The 18,395-nt window shown below is 30.1% G+C and overlaps 1 protein-coding gene across 1 annotated transcript in view; it reads right to left on the reverse strand.

Annotated features, from left to right (window-relative positions):
* Positions 1–360: 360 nt before the first annotated feature.
* LOC145260466 (cysteine-rich with EGF-like domain protein 2) overlaps positions 361–18,395 on the reverse strand; it is a 75,996-nt gene continuing 57,961 nt past the window's right edge. Inside the window, exon 12 of the mRNA XM_080118544.1 lies at positions 361–8,588. Within this exon, the coding sequence (XP_079974670.1) occupies positions 8,533–8,588 (56 nt within the window). The 3' untranslated portion in view covers positions 361–8,532. The remainder of the gene's footprint in view (positions 8,589–18,395) is intronic.

The following is an 18,395-nucleotide window of genomic DNA, read 5'->3' on the forward strand; positions in this document are numbered from 1 at the left end:
TTTTCTTAATCAAGCACTCCGTTGTGGTTCTCTCCCCCTAACCTTACAATGACGTGTGATATATATATATATATATATATATATATATATATATTAAACCTTAATAATATAAAGTAGACCCAAAAGCCCCGTTTTTTAATATAGACCATCTACAAACAGGCCCCATTGCTAACAATAGAGAAGCATTCCCTCTTTCATATTTCTAATGACAATATCATCTGAACACTAATATACAGCCTTCAATGTATTTCATTACTGGAGATACTAACTAAATCTGAATATTGCAGATAAAACTTAAGTGAAAACAGAAAACCTAAAAAAGGTAGCTTAATCCTAGGTTGGATAATTAAGTTCTTAAGGTTTTCCTTTTCTTTTTTTTTTTTCTTTTTTTATTTTGTTTTTTTAAATTTCGTAAAGACATGAATAAATCTAACTTTCTTTTCAATTTAGTGACTATCGACATATTTCTAGATGTTCCAAGACATTATGTTGCGGCAATAAATTTTTTTTTTTTTACAAATCCTTCATTTTTCGCTTCCAGTTTAAAATCTTCACTGGTTAAAATTCATATCAAATTGATATCTTTAGCTATTTTGGTTCTTTTCTAGAATAGTGGCTCTCTTAAAACAAAATACTATTTCTTTTGTTTTAGGAGCATAGATGAATCCTAATGCTGTACTTCAAATTATTCTCCATTTGATAAGTTCAAAAAAAAAAAAATGAATTCAAAATCAATTTTGAATTTCCAACAGCCACTCTTGTTTTTTTTGTTTTTTTTAATATATTAATGAAAATAAAATGGCTGGCAATTTTTATGTCAGACTTTTTAACCATTTACGTTTGTCAAAACCAAAAGCGTTTCAAGGAAAAAGATTAATGAAATTGATAGTTTGGTGATGAATTTTATTATGAGAGCATTGCAAACGATGACTACTACATTTAAAATTTATAGGTGAAAGCTTTGTGTTTGGCTAGGAGCAAAATGTAGTATCTGTTCTGGTACTACACTTCATCTTTTTTGTCCTCAGTCAATGAAAGTGATCTCATTTTTGACTGGGGCAATATTTTTTTGGTTTCAATCCAGATTATCCCTTTTGTGTGGAGCTGGATTTTCCTTGCATTAAAAACCGACCATGCCCTCCATGGCAAGCAAAAATGTTATGGTTTGTGTGTGTGTGTGATTTTTTTTTTTTTTTTTTTTTTTTTTTTTTTTCAGATAAATGAAAAAAATATCTATTTTTCAAGAGGTGGTGTCACTTCTAGAAAAGAACCAATCATTTTTATAACCTGTTTGGCACATGAATATCTTTTGTATGAAACTTTTAATGGTCACAAAATATGTAATATTTTATTTTTTAGCTCACTTTTTTCTTTTCTTTTTTTTTTTTGTTTAGATCAAATTCTTTTATTGCATGTGCAATATGAAATATTAAAGATAACCGTCATGAATGAGTTGTTTTGTTTTCTTTTGTTAATTTATTTTTTTCTTTGTCCATTTTTTGGGTTAACATTAGATGAATTGAGCACTATTTCAAAACTTATTGCATTAAACCATCATATTTATTTAGTTTTTATTTATTGTTTTAATTTTTGGTCCTCTGACGAAGGAGGGATTGGACCTAATAATTCATTTCCATGTGTTTATTCACACTTTTCTCAATGACCATACCTTGGATATTTTGTTAAAATTTTGCACAAATATTAGTCAAGATAAAACTAAATTTTTCACTCTTGCAGGGGGAACTTCGCATGCTCGGCTTGTTTTTTTATTAAAAATGTTTAAAAAAAATTTATAAAAAAATTTTAAACCTTATTTTAATTTTTTGTGTATGTGTGTGTTTACATCGCCAGGAAGTGAGATAAAGTAGTTACTTCCCTTGGACTGACGAGGAAGTGAGATAAAGTAGTTACTTCCCTTGGACTGACGAGGAAGTGAGATAAAGTAGTTACTTCCCTTGGACTGACGAGGAAGTGATCATCCTTGGATGTATGAGGACAAGTCCAGCCGAAGAAACTTACATTATTACACATTCAATGGCTGAACTATTATAATCTCACTCGTAAATTGATGAATAAATTTGTTCGATGTTCCCCTTCATCCTCATATCATTTAACGCAATTATTTCCCAGACAACACATTTTAAAACTTGTAACACTCCCAAATGGTAAAAAAATTTTTTGCAGATATTAAGAAATCGGTTCATTATTTTTTACTAACTTTGAATATTGATGATCACATTGTGAACTTGCATTCGTTGTGTGATCGTCTGCTCATTGTCTTTATCCAAATCTGGCTCTTGATTTTGACACTAGCCATAGTAACAATCATGTGGTCTCGATTACTTCTATAACAAAAAGAGTTTCTGTATTATTATTTGGATTATTCATGACATTCCTGAATTTTTGAGATGAGGATTGGATATTTGTATTATTTGGATTCATCGGACTACTGTTCTCATCTTGAGTGTGATTTTTCACAACGTTTCAAGGTCAATATACCTCCAACCTTCTTCAGATGTATCTTCTGGAAATCGGGAATTTGGATGGAATTTCAAGCAGAACCTTTTATTTACTTCACGGGGGTAGCGTGCTCTTCTTCCGTCAGTTGGATAGAGGTCTTAAGGAATTTGTAATTGTATTTTCCAGTCGCTTATACTAAGGGTTGAACCTTCAGGAGAATATCACTTTTTACAGTTGATTTTTCCAAGTACTCTAACCATTGCAGACAATTCTAGTATGAATTTTAGGAGCCTTAAACCTATTTTATTTCTAGTTGTAAATATCACTATTTATTACTATATATTAATGTGTGTGTGTATATATATATATATATACACACACACACACACATTTTTTTTTAATGTTTTTACTTATTACTTGTATATATTGTGTATTGTTTCTAATTAATGGTTTCTATATCGTATTAAATTCTATACTATGTCTGCTTAGTAATTAGCTATTGCTCAGCATATGTGCTGCTTCTTTCAGTTGCTTTACTCTCCACCGTTCTTTTGTCTGAAATTTTTACTTTCTCCCATAATGGTAGGTTTCTTTGTTTTTTTTTTTTTACATAGGCATCACCACTTATCAAGGTCCAGAGACCACTGGAGGTTAAGGGTTACGAATGTACAGTAACCGTCCTCTCATGACGAGATCAGTTCTACGCATGTGTCAGACGACGTCATGACCTGATTTAGTTCAAATATTTTAAGAACTGAGACAATTTCATATGTATCGTGTTAGCTCAGTTGGTTAGAACCTTGGGTCATTATCTAAACGTTTCGGGTTCGAATCGTGGTGAGATTTTCGATTTTTAAAATTTTAATATTGAACCAGTGTTATTCAAGCCATTTTTCATGTAAAGTTTGTTTTTGTTTTTTTTTACTTCGCTTATTCTTAGGTTTTCATTAACCCTTAGATATTTTACATTTTATGCTGTCACACTTAGGTCATGCCTGTGGGGCATCTAAAATAACCTAGCTTATTTGTACAAAATAACCCCACCCCCAAAGATCATTATCATTGAATGCTCTTACCATGACCACACCCCTGACAGTAGCCATCAGTCCACTGTTTTCCAGCCTCACCCTCATTCAGGCCATTGATTTTTTTTTTTTTTTTTTTTTTATTCTCTCAACCTGAACAAATCCTGTATAAGTATTTACTAAAAGAGATTAAGTGTCATTATTTCGCTGCTTCTTGCCAACTGTGTGAATGTTAATCACATTATTTTTTTTTTCTTTTTATTAGGAAGCAACCATTTTTTAAGATTGTACGGGTTATCTCCCTTACATTGAGTCTAGGATATTTTGCCCTGTTTCTATTTACCTGCCTCTCCACGATGGCAGAGATATACACAAGGTCGGTTTTTAATGTGGGGAAAATCCAGCTCCCCAAAAAGGGTCACTCTGGATAGGAACAAAAATAAAAGTTGTCTGTCATGAAGGATTTCTCCTCCACTGACCTAGGACAGAAAGGTGAAGTGCATCATCACTTGTACATTGTGATCTTGGCCAAATGTGCAGACTCCAAGGAGTTTCACCAGCGTCTAAGGCTGATGACTGAAATACTTAACCTATTTCTTTTGTTGTCATTCTCTTTAATGTTTCTTGAATAGAATCTTTTTGATAAACTGGAGTTTGGTAAACTAGAAATGTGTCCCAAACACTGTTATTTTTTATTTATTTATTTTTTTTTTTTGCAAATGTCGTTGATGTCTGTTAATATTAAAGCCCTTTCTGATATTTGCATTTCTTTGTCTATCTCGCAACGTCACTTTTTAAACATTTCATTTCAAAGACATGATCTGTCACTTGCAATCAGAACTACCTACGCATTGTAACTTTAGAAAGGTTGATATATTCTTTTTTCTTCATATATTTCTTTTTTAGTCATCCAAAAATATATTTTGTTTTGTGTTTGTGTTATATGTTATAATTCCAAAACTAATGAACAGATCATAATAAAATTGGAACATAACTGCTAGGCCTAAAGTAGCTTATAGTATTAGCTAATACACCATGATGTAGGGTTGTCTGCTCATTCCTTTCTCAATATTACTCCACTTACCCTTGATCCTTATTTTATAATTAAACATATGTCCTTCCTACTCCCTATCTTTTCTTTTATGTGTCCAAATTCAGAAATTGCTATTTTGTTCATGTCAGATGAAGATCCCGGAACGATTGAGCCAAGAAAGACAAAATCTTCATTTTCAACCGTTTTACTGATTGTTGCAATATTATCTTCAGTAAAATAAAATGTTTTGCATTTTCATGTGTTCATTTTCATCCCCCACCCACCCATTTATTGCAACGGGCCCAAAAGTAGAAAGCTTCAACTGTTGATCCATCTCGTTAATTCTTATTTTTTAGTAACTTAATAGTAAACTTTAAAAAATAAAAAAAATGTACAAAGTTTTTTTTTTTTTTTTTTTTTTTTTTTTTATTACTTTTGATAAAAATCGATATTTTTGTCAACATTTTTGTTGCTAAATGTAAATTCTGTGTTTGTCAGCCACCTCAGCAAAATCAATCTACTCAGCTCACTGTAATATCACAAATGAGCAGTGAATCTATTGATGGGCGCTCTGTTTTTAGAGAAATAGCTTTTTATAAAACTTGATAGGGTTTAGCACAAAGGTCTGTTTTATAAGCCCACCTCTGATAGGTTTATAAAAGTAGTTTTTGATGGCCAGAAGTCTGAAATGTATTTTAATGCTGATATGCCTCAAGATTCTTACCAAAGCACGTTCTATGATCATTCGTTAACATTTAAATGATATGGACATTTATGGCTGCACTTTGAAGAGCTTTAATAATAAGGATTTTCTGATTCTTTTCTGACTTGGAGTACTTTGTGCAAGTAAAAGTTCATGCTTTTCTATGTTCAGTGCTTGTCTCGCCATCCACCTGACACATGCTATTAATTCTTGTCTGTACCGAGACAGATTTAGCTACAAGTTAAAGACTGCCCCCAGGAATCGACTAGCCTCTGAAAAAAAAAAAAAAAAAAAAAAAAAGGCTTCTAGAAAAAGGTGTTGGTTCGTCAGAAATGAGCTTTCAACTGAAGGACATTTGTGTTCAATTAGAAAACCTGTTTCTTCTGATCGCAAGTGTTGTTCAGTAGAGAAACTTAGTATGATTATAAGCTCTCAAATTATTAGATTGATGCAAAAATGTTTTGACATGAAGTTGAGCGTCAAAAAACTTTCTGCACAAACCTAATAAAACATTGTTACTACTTTTAAATGCAAGTTGACATTTTATTTGATGGGAAAATGCTTTTGTTGCAGCCATATGGTTAGAACCATGGGCAATTTATTTAGTCAAAAAATATATATATTTCCATTCAACTTAGTGCATAACAGCACATAATGCCTATGGCTAATTTCGAAATCCAGCATCAGAATCGGACACAGATGAGTGGACGATCACAGTCTGTTCATTAGATGGACAAGTATACACTTCCTTTCGTTATCTGTACAAATCTATGAAACCAATGCCAACACAAAAAGGATTGTGTAAGTCAGCTGTTTCTAGCTGAATTCTCCAAATTTTATCAATGTCCATAAAGCACAAAGTGATATATACATATATATATACACACACACACAGAGGATAAGGATCAGCACATCTTTGAGTTCTTGAATAGTTAGAAACCACATTCAAAAATAGAATAAAAAAAAAAAAAAAAAAAAAAAAAGACGCAGCTTACATAACTGAAGTCATGGGTTGTTTTCTAAATTATTTCCCATATAACAGACCTTATTCCCATATAACAGACCTTAAACTAATTGAAATTTAAAATTGAGAATTAGCATAATTTTGTTTCTTCCTTTGCATTTAGAGTTTGAGGTGCTTATTCATTATTGTAGCAAAATCCGAAAATTTAACCATTGAATTTTAAGTAAAATCAATGATCTCTACTGAATTGTCATGTCACAGTAATGAATACCCCCCCCTTTAAAAAAAGAAAAAGAAAGTAATTAATGAAAAAAGTTTAAGACAACGAAAATTAAATTTTGCTTAATTGGCCAGATTTTTTAGAAAATATGTCTCCCATTTGTTACAATTAGAACTTTTTTTTTTTTTTTTTTTTTTGCAAAACTCAGTTTTTGCTAATTATCTCCAAAAACTTGATTAATAATTAATTTTCCACTTGATCGTTTTTCGTAATTTTTGGATATGTTCATTACTACATGACAATTCAGGAGATACCATTGGTTTTACTGGAAATTCAATCTTTTTGCGAAGATCAAAGTGTAGTATCTGTTCTTCAGATGCTGTACTTCCATTTCTCGTTCTCTTTCAGTGGAGGAGAAATCCTTCACGATTGAGACAATTTTTATTTTTGTACCTTTTATCCACGTTAAAAAACGACCCTGGTGTCTAACTCTGCCCCGTGGGCAGGCATAGTAAATAGGTACAATAACGAACGACAGTTCTGCGTTAAGTTCTTAGAGTGACCTCCCTTGCTGATTGTTGTGGATTATTGATTAGAAAAAGCTGGAGATTTTCATGAACGGTCGTGTGTTTGTGATTGGAATTATGTGAAGAGTAAATCAACGAGGACTTGAATCTCGTTAAAATCAGGTTATACATGAGAGAAGGTTAACATTTTCTTATGAGCATCCTTAAAATTTGCAAAAAGTAGAAGCCCAAATACTTTAAACCCTACCAGATTGAAACTTATGGTAATATTGCAAATTAACACTCATCTTCGGAAAGGAAGAGAGGGAAATTTAGCTGAGTTTTTTTTTTTTCTTTTAAAGATATACGTGAATACACAAAGTTTACCAAAAAAAAAAAAAAAAAAAAAAAAAAAAAAAATTTAGTTTAGAGTGAGAAATCATTTTGAACACACAAAAAAGAAAAATGCACAGTATTCTTTGGCAGAATGCTTTAGCAAAAATTAAAAAATAAAATAACTTCTGAGAAATAGATCTCTTACTCTTAATTCTAAAATTTTTGCCAAGATGTTCACACGTTATTTCATTAAAAAATATTTATTTTTAGTAGGGAATTAGTTGAAAGTATCCATCTACAAACTTACAACTTCCACCATTAAAAATATAACATTAGAAAACTAAATTTTATGCAATTTAATGGCTTCAGTGCATTAAAATCTAAACAAATATTTGTTTTGTGGGTGATGTCCCCCACTCCCATTCTCCTGTAAACCACTTTGTAAGGGGGGGTGGATCATGGCCCTAAATACACATTTCAACAATATTTCAGGTTACTAGGTCTAATGATGCAGTATTTGTTTGAGAATTCACAAACAACATATCTTCGTAGACATTATAGCCTTTCATGATTAAACGCTGGCAGGTTATTTTCCAGATGTAAAAAGAAAGACATACATAAATGACGCCTTAAAATATAATTATCTATGACACCTACTCTTAAGCATTCCAGATCAAGACCCCAGACATTGAAGCTCCACCATGCAGTTAATATCTGCTAGTATTGAAATATATCCCCCCACCCCCTTTTTTATAGATATTATACATTTGTTTTTGTTTGGAACATCTTTAACTACTTATGCGGAAAAATATTTCCTAAAAAATGTCCCATTCACCAAGTGTGGTTCACCCAGATAAGGAGCAGTTAATAGATTCGTAGTTTACCAAATTGCATAAAACTGCTAGCATGAGTAATCTCCCCTGCACTATAAAACCCTTGCCCAATAAAATCTTGTTAATTAGAGTGATCTCCCTTAGATTATAAAGTATCTCGTATTATATTTGAGGTGTTAGAAAACTGGAAATGGCTTGATATTCCAATGAGATTGTAATCTTTAGGTTGAAAATTGATCTGTTTTATCCTATGTTTGTATTATTGTTGAGTTTTTATTGACTTATTTTGGTTCTATGTAGACTCCACTTTTTAAAAAAAAAATTTTGGCCAAACACTTTGGCAGACCCCCCCCCCTCTCCACTTTTCTTGAGCATTCAAAAAAATTATTTAATATAAAAGAATACTTTATTATGCCAAAATATTAACAATGTTATGTTTTATAATGATTTCTTTAAAGTTCTTCTTTTGGTAATGAATCACTCGGTACTTCAGCAACAGTTTCATTGGCTGGAAAAGAAGAAAAAAAATAATTAGAAAAATAAGACTCATAAAAAAATTATTCAATTTATTTACTTAAAAATAAGTTTCTGGACAACGAAAACAACCATGATCAAATTTGAAGTCAATTTACATCTGTACTAGGAAAGACCATGTGTTGTCCTGGAATGCAAGCGGTACTTGTATATTGGAAATATTAATGAAAAATATATAGAAATTTGAATTGCTAAAAACGCAAAAGATATACATGTAAGTAATTCCATTATAGTTTTTTTTTTATCAAGCATTCGGATTCAAATAATAATTACCATTAGATGGTTTGTAAAATATTGTCATAAAAGTATTTTCTTTTATTGGTTATTTTATTTTTCGGTATAGTTTTAAGTCAAATTTTAAATAAGTTGGTACAATTAAAAAAAATTAAATTTATTTAACAAAATGCAATTTACATTAGCTCTATTGGTCCGCATTTATTTATTTGCCTCCGAAAATATTTGAAAGAAAAAGAAAACAAAAACTTGATCTCAACCAAGTGATGTTTGAATTGGATTAAAATTGTCTTATTTTTGTTGTTTTACAGCTGTTCAATGGGGGTGCCTTTTAGTTCTCAAAATCTATTGTACGCAGTTAATTGAACCCAAGTTGCTAGGTAGTGTACGTTTCACACCTTAGCGTGAATATGTACTAATAGTTTCTTTACCAACGGAACAATAAAGTGAAATTTTATGAGTTTAAGGCAAAAAGTAAATAATTACCAAGAAACATCTCCGTTTTCTTAAATGATGAAGCAAGAATTACCTCCCTTTACAAAGATATTTGCATTCTTACATATATATTTTTTTCGACATTTTCAATGAACACACATTATTTTCAAAGACAAAACAATTATATATTTACGCAATTAGTGGTTACAATGGATCCTTTATTTACAAATTAAAAGTGAGCGGGGGGGGGGGGCAAAACATTATACCAAAACTTAAATTTCTTTTTTGTTTTTTTTTCTTTTATGCTGTTTACCTACCTTGAGTAAAAGTTGTCTCCCTTGAATTCCCAGAAAACGATTTGGATTTTATATTAACTTTTCATATTTTCCACTCTTGTCATTTCTTAAATTGAAGTTAAGGTAGTAGTAATGAAGCGACTAAAGGATTTGGATTTACGTCGAAAAAGCGCTGACCCTCTCCAAGTCACCCTACTTGCGTTTGTGAATATAAAGGACTAACTTCCGACTTCAGGATTTATTTTTTTATTATTTTTACGGTTTGACACTACAATAATAAATCTACTTCAGTCGTAGAGAAATACAAATTTTCAAGGAGTTTTAGATTATCTGCTGTATAGGCGAATTCATAACTAGTTATCAAAATTGCTAATCGAACGCAGTCGATTATTTGATCTCAGAGATTATACTGGTAAATTGCAGGACATTTGAATTTAAAATGTTATTTTTTGGACGCGGTTTACACATGATTTAGATTATAATAATCTCATTGAGGATTTTCTACATAAACATCGATCAATAACTTGGAATCATCATCGGTTCCATTATATATCTGGTTAAATGTATTCAAGAGTGATAACTAATGAATTTAACAAGGTTATTAAGGGTGCTCAATAAAAGAGCAAGATTTATTTTTATTATTATAAAAAAATTTACAATGGTCACGACACTGGACATGCTAATGTTTTTAACAAATGGTCAGTTAAAACCAAATTCTTGTCATGTGACTTAGTAAATGGTTGCTTTCCACAGAAGAAACCGGTATTGTACTATGGTAGAAATTCCTGGTTGGTATTTGGAGGCACGTTTATTATACTGGGAGAGATGCACTCCCCGTCTTCGTGAAGACATGCATCCAGAAAAAGGAAACACTGATGCAAACCTCGTGGTCCGTCGTTTTGTTGCAGTCATTGCACTGAGATCAACAGTTGTACCAAAAAGTATGGTTGGTTCTACACAGAAACTATAAACAAATCATTATTCAAATAAATTATATAATATATACACACAGAAGAGAGATTTCGAGATATATATATATATAAATCCCACCTTTACGATGGTATTTACACTTAAACTCGCCACATCATATTTTGATTAAGATCTCTTTATATCGTCATTAAACACACGTTTATTTAAATAAAAAGATGTGAAGAGATTTTATCACATGATTTGGACGAATTTCAAATGTCTCGTGTAAATAAAAGGAACGTGTCTGGATCTTAATGTTTAATATTAAAAAGTGTGTTTGCAACACAAAAGTATAGATTTGGAAAGAAAACTAAAATTGCTTGACATGATTGGAAATTAGTAGACAAGTTATATATATAAGTTTGTTTGGATGGCAGAAATTTTAACAATTCCATGAGTGGCATTTTTTATGAGGTCATAGTTCAATTTATTTTTTTTTTCATTATAGATATTCACAAATTTAAAATACTAAATAAAAATAAAATGTGATTTTAAATTAATTGATTTTGTATTTCTAAAATTTAGCATTAAACTTGTGAATATAGTTATGTGTTCATCTAATGTAAAAAAAAAAAAAAAAAAAAAAAAATTATCTTCCGATAAATGGTTATTTGAAAAAAAAAAAAAAAAAAAAAAAAGATTTTCTTTGAAAATTTACCAGTTTTTCATTGTCTTTTTTGAATGAATCAACTTATCAAAATAGAACTATAGTTTTCAATTTTTTTTTTTTTGTAGATTCCTCAAATACTGTAGGAATGAGAGGGATATCATTTTGTGCATGAAGAAAATTAAAAGTCTAAGCATTTCAAAATTTTAAAAGTCTTTTACTCAATGAATAAATAACTTCATTTTTTTTTCATAATTTCTTGTTCACTTTTATTTTTATCAAAATTAAAGCAAAAAAAAAAAAAATGCCAACTACTTTTAAAAAAAAAAGTTAATAAATAATGGACACATAGAAAATGACTAAACATTTATTAAAAAATAAATAAATAAATAAATATCACGCTCACATTCAACTTATTTTTTACACATCTTTCGTGCAGAACCTAACAAGTTTAATGTTGAAAAAATAGTTATGTACAAGGATTATAAAATCAGTTTAAAAATTGTGTGGATATTTAAAAAAAAGTGGAAAACCAGATGAGCGAGAGGAAGGAAGGAAAAGTAGGTGAAGTTTGATAAAAAGAAAATCAAGTGAAAGAAATAAAGAAACTGAAGAAATTTTTAAATAATTGGAATGAAAGTGAAGTAAAACTTGAGGAAAAAAATATGAAATAGAAAACCGAGACATTATCCTCCTTAAAAGTGCAATCGAGTAATTTTAGTGAAATTGGTTATCTTCATTAGAATGAATAATGACAACAATTGAAAGGATAAATTATTATCATAGTTAGCCATGCATCATCGCCTAATCCTCTTTACTGTGCAACTAAAAATATATCAGTAAATTATAAATGGCGACATGTATGGGGGGGGGGGCATCCTAAAGTATTTTTTATCAATTTAATGAATGAGCATTTTTTTTTTAAAGTTTCCCTTGAAAAATGCCGTCGTTTTGCTAAATCTGAGTCAAAAACAGAATTCAGATAAATCTTCTCTATTCGGAGATGAAATAAAATAAAAGCGAATGAGTAGATTCAAAAAGTGATAAATATGGCAGCATTCAGCTAAAATAAAGTTTGCATTAAAAGGGTTCTAAAGTTTGTAGGCCTTTCAAATCCGAATGTAAAAAAATAAAATAAAATAAAGAAGGAAAATGATGACTGCTAAAAATTAAAACCGATTTTTTTTTGTTTTCCGAAAACAAGGAAACATTTTTTCTGGCGCAATTGTACATTACGAATCAAAGTTGAGGGAGGTAACTCGATTTTAATAAAACTTGAAAATTCATGATTAAAAAAAACTAACTTTCTTACATTTTAAAATGTTTAAACTGGTTTTAATAAACAGGTTTTAAATAAATGTTAACAAAAAGTTTAACAAAAAATAAATAAATAAATAAATAAATAAGTAAAAAAAAAAAAAACAAAAGCTATCCATCTCGACTTTCTTTAGTGCTACTGTTATCTTATATATATCATTGTTTTTGTTAATGTTAAAACGACTCGAAATTCCTCCATATATCACATGTGTCAAAATTACATAATATTCATTATTGAATTTCTCCAAGTGATTCAGGAATTCGACAAAATATTAAATTCCAATTACAACGTCTTACACACAAAAAACGTTTTCCCAATCTAATATAAACAGAAAAAAAAGGTCAGTTTTTCAAATTTTAAATCGCCTTTTCAGCTAATTTTAAAAACAAGGGTTTCCTCCCTTACGTTCACATCGTAAGGTACAATTCGCCATTATCTGTTAAAATTTGATAAATCTTTGCTGTTAAGAATTTTAAAAAGATTTTTCATTGTTGAGAGATTATTCATATCAATATTTTATGAATTTTATATAAAGTAAAAAAATGTACTAAGTTTGTGCGCATCTAACTTTATTTTGCGATTAATGGGCAGATATAATATACGTTGATATACGTCAAAATAACCGTGAGTGTTCAAGAATTTTGTCATTGACGGGAAAATAAATTATAAGAGTCGTATAATCATGTAGAAAGTGAAAAAAAAAAAAAGGGGGGGGTTGCAGTTACGGACCATGCTGAAATATTTAGAAAGCCACGAGAGGGTGGAGGTAACTATTCTGTACTTTCACCTAACAATGGTAGCGTAAAATCGAACTTAACTTGGAAATCATATATAAATAAAATAGCACAGTTCATAAACTGAACAAGAATAAAAATAAAAAATCTCTTAAAATTATGAATTTAAAAAAAAAAAAAAAAAACTATATTCAGCGATAAAAACAAATCAATTAAGGGAATGATGTTACAATATAAATTTTAAATGAACGCAAGTTTTTTTTTTCTTCTAGAAAAGTGTCGATCCACCTAGCTTTTCCAATTAATTATGTTCATAATGGAGCGCTGATGCCCTATGAGAGCAAATCAATCAGACCGATGAGCTCCCGATAAGAATTGATTATCTCTTTTTCCACACGATTATAGGAATTCAAGGGAGGCAATTCTAATCTATGTTTTAAATTGGGTTAATTTATCCCCCTTGCACGACAAGATACGCCACAAGATTAGGATCGTATGATATAAAATAACGATTAGTACTCTTCTACAAAAACTGCCTAGCTAGATATCACTATCGGCATTCCCCGGTAAGGGCGCCTTATACTACTAGCAATAAACTACCAGCTTGTAAAAGGGCAAGAAGTTAAAACCTGGGAGAAGGGATCTCCTTTAACTGCACCCAGGACCATACTTAGCCAAACAAAAAACATTTTTAACAAAGACCCGTCTAGTTTTGGTATGAAGGAATTTCAGAGATAAGCAAAATAAAAAAATGTCTAAAAAAAATAATAAATAAATAAAATAAATTAAAAAATAAAATAAATAAAAATAAATAAAATTTTTAAAAAGTGGTGGGATAAGTTTATAATTTCTTTTGCCTCTTCAATAGCAAAACACTATTTGATTTGATATAAATAAGTTACCTTATGCGTCTGTTGGGTTTCATCATATTGGATCTGAGGTAGGATCCAGCTAATAGAAAGATCAAGTCATCAGCATAGTTCAACAAGATAAAGCTCAGAAAGAAAAAAAAAAGAACAAGCACAACTATGGCAATGTAGTTTGGTAGAAAGAACACCGTTGGATAGGTGACAAAATAAACAGAATGTTGAAACTTTGATCATTTTTCTATTAACTTTATCAAACGTAAAGTGTCGAACCAAGATGATATTGGTAATGTTATGTTCTTCAAATTTTTAAAGATACACCTCCTGATTAGGAGTCACATAGTCTGTTCATCTGGTCTTGCATGCAACAGCGATTTTCTAATAAACTGAACGACCTAAGTCTTCAAATAAAATTTCTTACACACTACACACAAGGCAAATATAACATCGTTGTTTATAAATGTAACTTTTTTCTGAGCCTGTTGAAAAGTCCATCCACCCACAGCCTTGTAGATGAAAGCATCTAAAACTTTGTAGATGCATTTGTCATGAGGAGTTCTTTTTTCAGGGTGAGGGTGCTGGCTCCACGCTCAATCTTCTCAGAAGGTATATACAGTGCCTAGCCTACCCAAATAGTTACCCATCTGGTACTGGCCATACTTAACGTTGTTTAACTTTGGTGATCTGGTGAGAACCGGTGCGTCAACATGATTGTGCCATACCTGTTGAAAAGTGCTGATGAATTGATCATTCTTCCACATGGATCCAATATGACAAAAAGAAATAAAATATTTTTTTTTTAAATTTGATAAAATAGACACTACTGTATAATTTTTTTTTTTTTAATAAAATGGTGTGTTTGCTCTCAGAATCTAAAATCGAGCACTTTATTTTTACAATCAACTCGTGACACACGCACACACACAAATATAAACTAATAACTAACCAAACATCTATGAGCAGACATTTTTTGGCTACTTCCAAGAAACAAGCTAGTCACAAGTTTATAACGCTAATATATCTCTAATTGAATGTTTTTTAAAAAAAATTTTTTCAATAACCCTAAGCAAAAAAAAAAAAAAAAAAAAAAAAAAAAAAAAAAAAAAAACTTAAAAACCCAAAATAGAAAAGAAATTATTTCAAGACGGAAGTGGTTCAAATATGTCTATACTTTATCTTTTAGCAAAACTAGTGGAATTTAGATATCAACATTTTGCAAGACGTCTTATCAATTTTATTACAAAACGAAATTGTTTTTAATGACAACCTACATAGAATTAAGTTTAAAAAAAAAACGTAAAATTACAAAACTTTAAAAAAGACAAAATAAAATAGAAGGGACATCAAACAAAAACGAAATTAAATAAAAAAAAAATTAAAAAAAAAAAATGCTCCTGAGCAACACCGGGTAGATAGCAGTAATTGTAAACCTGTCCCCCCCCCAAAAAAAAAATTGTAAAGACGTAACCATGTGTATTTAGACATATTTTAAATAACTTATTGCGTAGATTGAATACGGTATTTAGGTGGTTGAAATGGGATTGTGATCAATAACTGATCATGCACATGATTTTTTTTTTTATATGGAAATCGCTCCAGACAAGACATGAAGTCATTTCATGTAAGGAGCTTAGAATAAAAAAGTAAAATACTTCAAGGTCAAAAGACTAGCCAACAACAACTGCTAGATGGATAGATTTTGACTCTGAAGGCAGCAATTCTTCCCCCTTTGTCAAAAACATCACTCATAGAAGGTGAGGACTAAAAGGGGTGCGAGAGTTGCAAGGCTGCTGAAAGTAAACCCAAGATCCACTTTCTATTCTTTGGGTTAGTGTGGACAAGACTGAACGTCAAAAACTATGATCAAAAGCTTTCAAAATTAACCTTCTCGTCTTTTAAACTTTGGATATAAATATTGGAAGCTTAGATTTGCTTGTTGCATAGTTTCGTCATTTTTCTCCCCTATCGAAGTTGTGAAATAACGGACTTTTAATTGCATTTTTAATTTTAAAATTATCAGTAAAACATAGGAAATTAGTAATAATTATAATAAACTATAATAATTATCAATTATCATTATAGTCATTATAATTAATAATCATAATAAATTATAACTAGCGAGGGTGGAGGAGCCCAACTTCGCTTGGTTGTAAAATATGCTTAAATATATTTTAATTTGTTCAGATTTTGTTCAGATATTATAGTTGTGATTTCAAAAGTAAAAAAAAAAGTATTTGGGTGCCATCAGTTAGAATCAAAACCGAACGCAAAACTAGCATTCAAAGCTGGTGACGTTACCACTGTACCAATGTGAGGCGCATAAAAACTGATTAAAATCAAAAATAAAGATGAATGTACAAAATGTATAACAATTTTAAATTTTTACCCATTTTTGACCCTTAAAATTTATTTTAACCAGCTAAAGACCTATAAAAGAACAGTCCATAAACAGTCCAATCATTTGAGGCCCCTAATGCCGGCTTGCGACTTTTAGAAATATGGAAACAGACAGACAGCGCCTTTTATACATTAGATAATTATTAATACTGAAATTTTTTGCATTTTTTTTCATTAATCTGTAAGTTTGATTACTCTAGTCATGTAAGAAAAGCACCTCAACCTAAAAAAAAGAAAGCTTTACAAACTCGTTCCCATGCAGTCAAATGACAGCATTTTTTTTTTTTTCATTGTTTCCACAAATTTATAATTTAATTGGAGGGGGGGGGGGTCTTGTTCACATTGTCGAGTTGCAAATGTTTGCATTTGCTTCAAAATATACCGAATTACCTCCCTTGGCATTTTACGCAAAGGAATGGCTGTTTCTAGACATTGAAAGAGACAATGTACGAGATTGTCACGTATAACTTGAATTAACAATATCAATGTTAATAATTTTAATAACAAAAGATATGATTTACATAATTCATTACCAATTAAATTATTTTAAAATGACCTGCGTGACCAAAATAAATTTAAATATGTCTCGATTTAAATGTTCTTTATTAATATGGAAGCGGACTTTTGCAATTAAAAAAAAAAAAAAAAAAAAAAAGGACAAGAAATAGATTTGTCTGTTGCCTAAAAAAAAATGAATGAATAGAAAAAACATTTTCCTATTAAAAAAAAAAAATAAAATTACGATTCTTCAAGCATTTATTTGACTTTTGACAGTTATGGATAACCTAAAGTTTTTTTCCAACTCCGCTAGATAAAAAGAATAAAAAGAAAAAAAAAACCTTTATCCCAGAGTAATAATACAAAACTAGCAGTGACAATAAGGGTAAAAGGTCTAGAATATGAACTATAAACTTCAATAAATGACTGAGAGACATCTTTCAAATAAATAGAAATGGTAAAAAGCACTGAGAAGCCAGTGACAGAATAAACAAATAGGAAAACTGAAAATACTATAATTTATTAATACTGCTGGTTCATTATTTGTTAGCAGAGCTGGAAAAAATATAAGCATATCAGTTATTAGAAACTTCTGCAACTAAAAAAAAAACCTGATTCTTACAAATAAATGCGTGTAGGTATGATACGTTAGGATAAATCATGAAATGAAAGCATGTAAAATTTCGATATTATAGTCATCTCTCAACCGATGCAATATTCAGGAGAAATGGAGATAAATTGTTCTTTTTATTCTATAGCATTATAAAAACTGATCTATTAGATCGCAAAAAAAAAAAAAAAAAAAATCCGTGTTCTATCTTCTATAAAATTATCTTGTGGGATTTTCAAAATCAAACTCAACTAGTATTTTAGCTAAACCGAACTGCTTCTGACTATCCAATTTTTATTTGTATTTGTTATTGTTTAACCATCTTATTGGCAATATAAATATAAATAAGTTACTTTGCTACAATTTTTTTTTTAATTGCTTAGTCTGGCCAAGACAATCCTTACAATTAAGCATTTTTACTAATCAGAAAAAAAAAAATCCACAAAGGGGAATAACTCACTTTTAATTGAATGCAACTTCATTGCATCCTGGTACAGCTAGTTGATTAGCTAATTGAGTGTTTGCACATAGAAAGGCATAAGTGAAAATTGCAATTCCAAATAAAAAGTCTTTGATATATTTTATGAACCAGGCAAGAATAAATATCTTCTTGAAACATTAGGAAAAATTACAGAGCAGAATTTTAATTAAAAATAAAAATCAATTACTCTATTTTGCATGTGACTTCTTAAAACTTCAATCTTAAATTCCATTAACAGAGTTTCTTTCCTAAAACTTCTTAACTGTGGAACTCTGTACATTGCACCTGCTTTTCAGTTGACTACAATATCGTAGTCTTGAAGTCTAATGTAAACAA

The sequence above is a fragment of the Euprymna scolopes genome, chromosome 36 (genome assembly GCF_053919585.1).
Source record: "Euprymna scolopes isolate OS-2025 chromosome 36, ASM5391958v1, whole genome shotgun sequence".
Taxonomy (NCBI): domain Eukaryota; kingdom Metazoa; phylum Mollusca; class Cephalopoda; order Sepiida; family Sepiolidae; genus Euprymna; species Euprymna scolopes.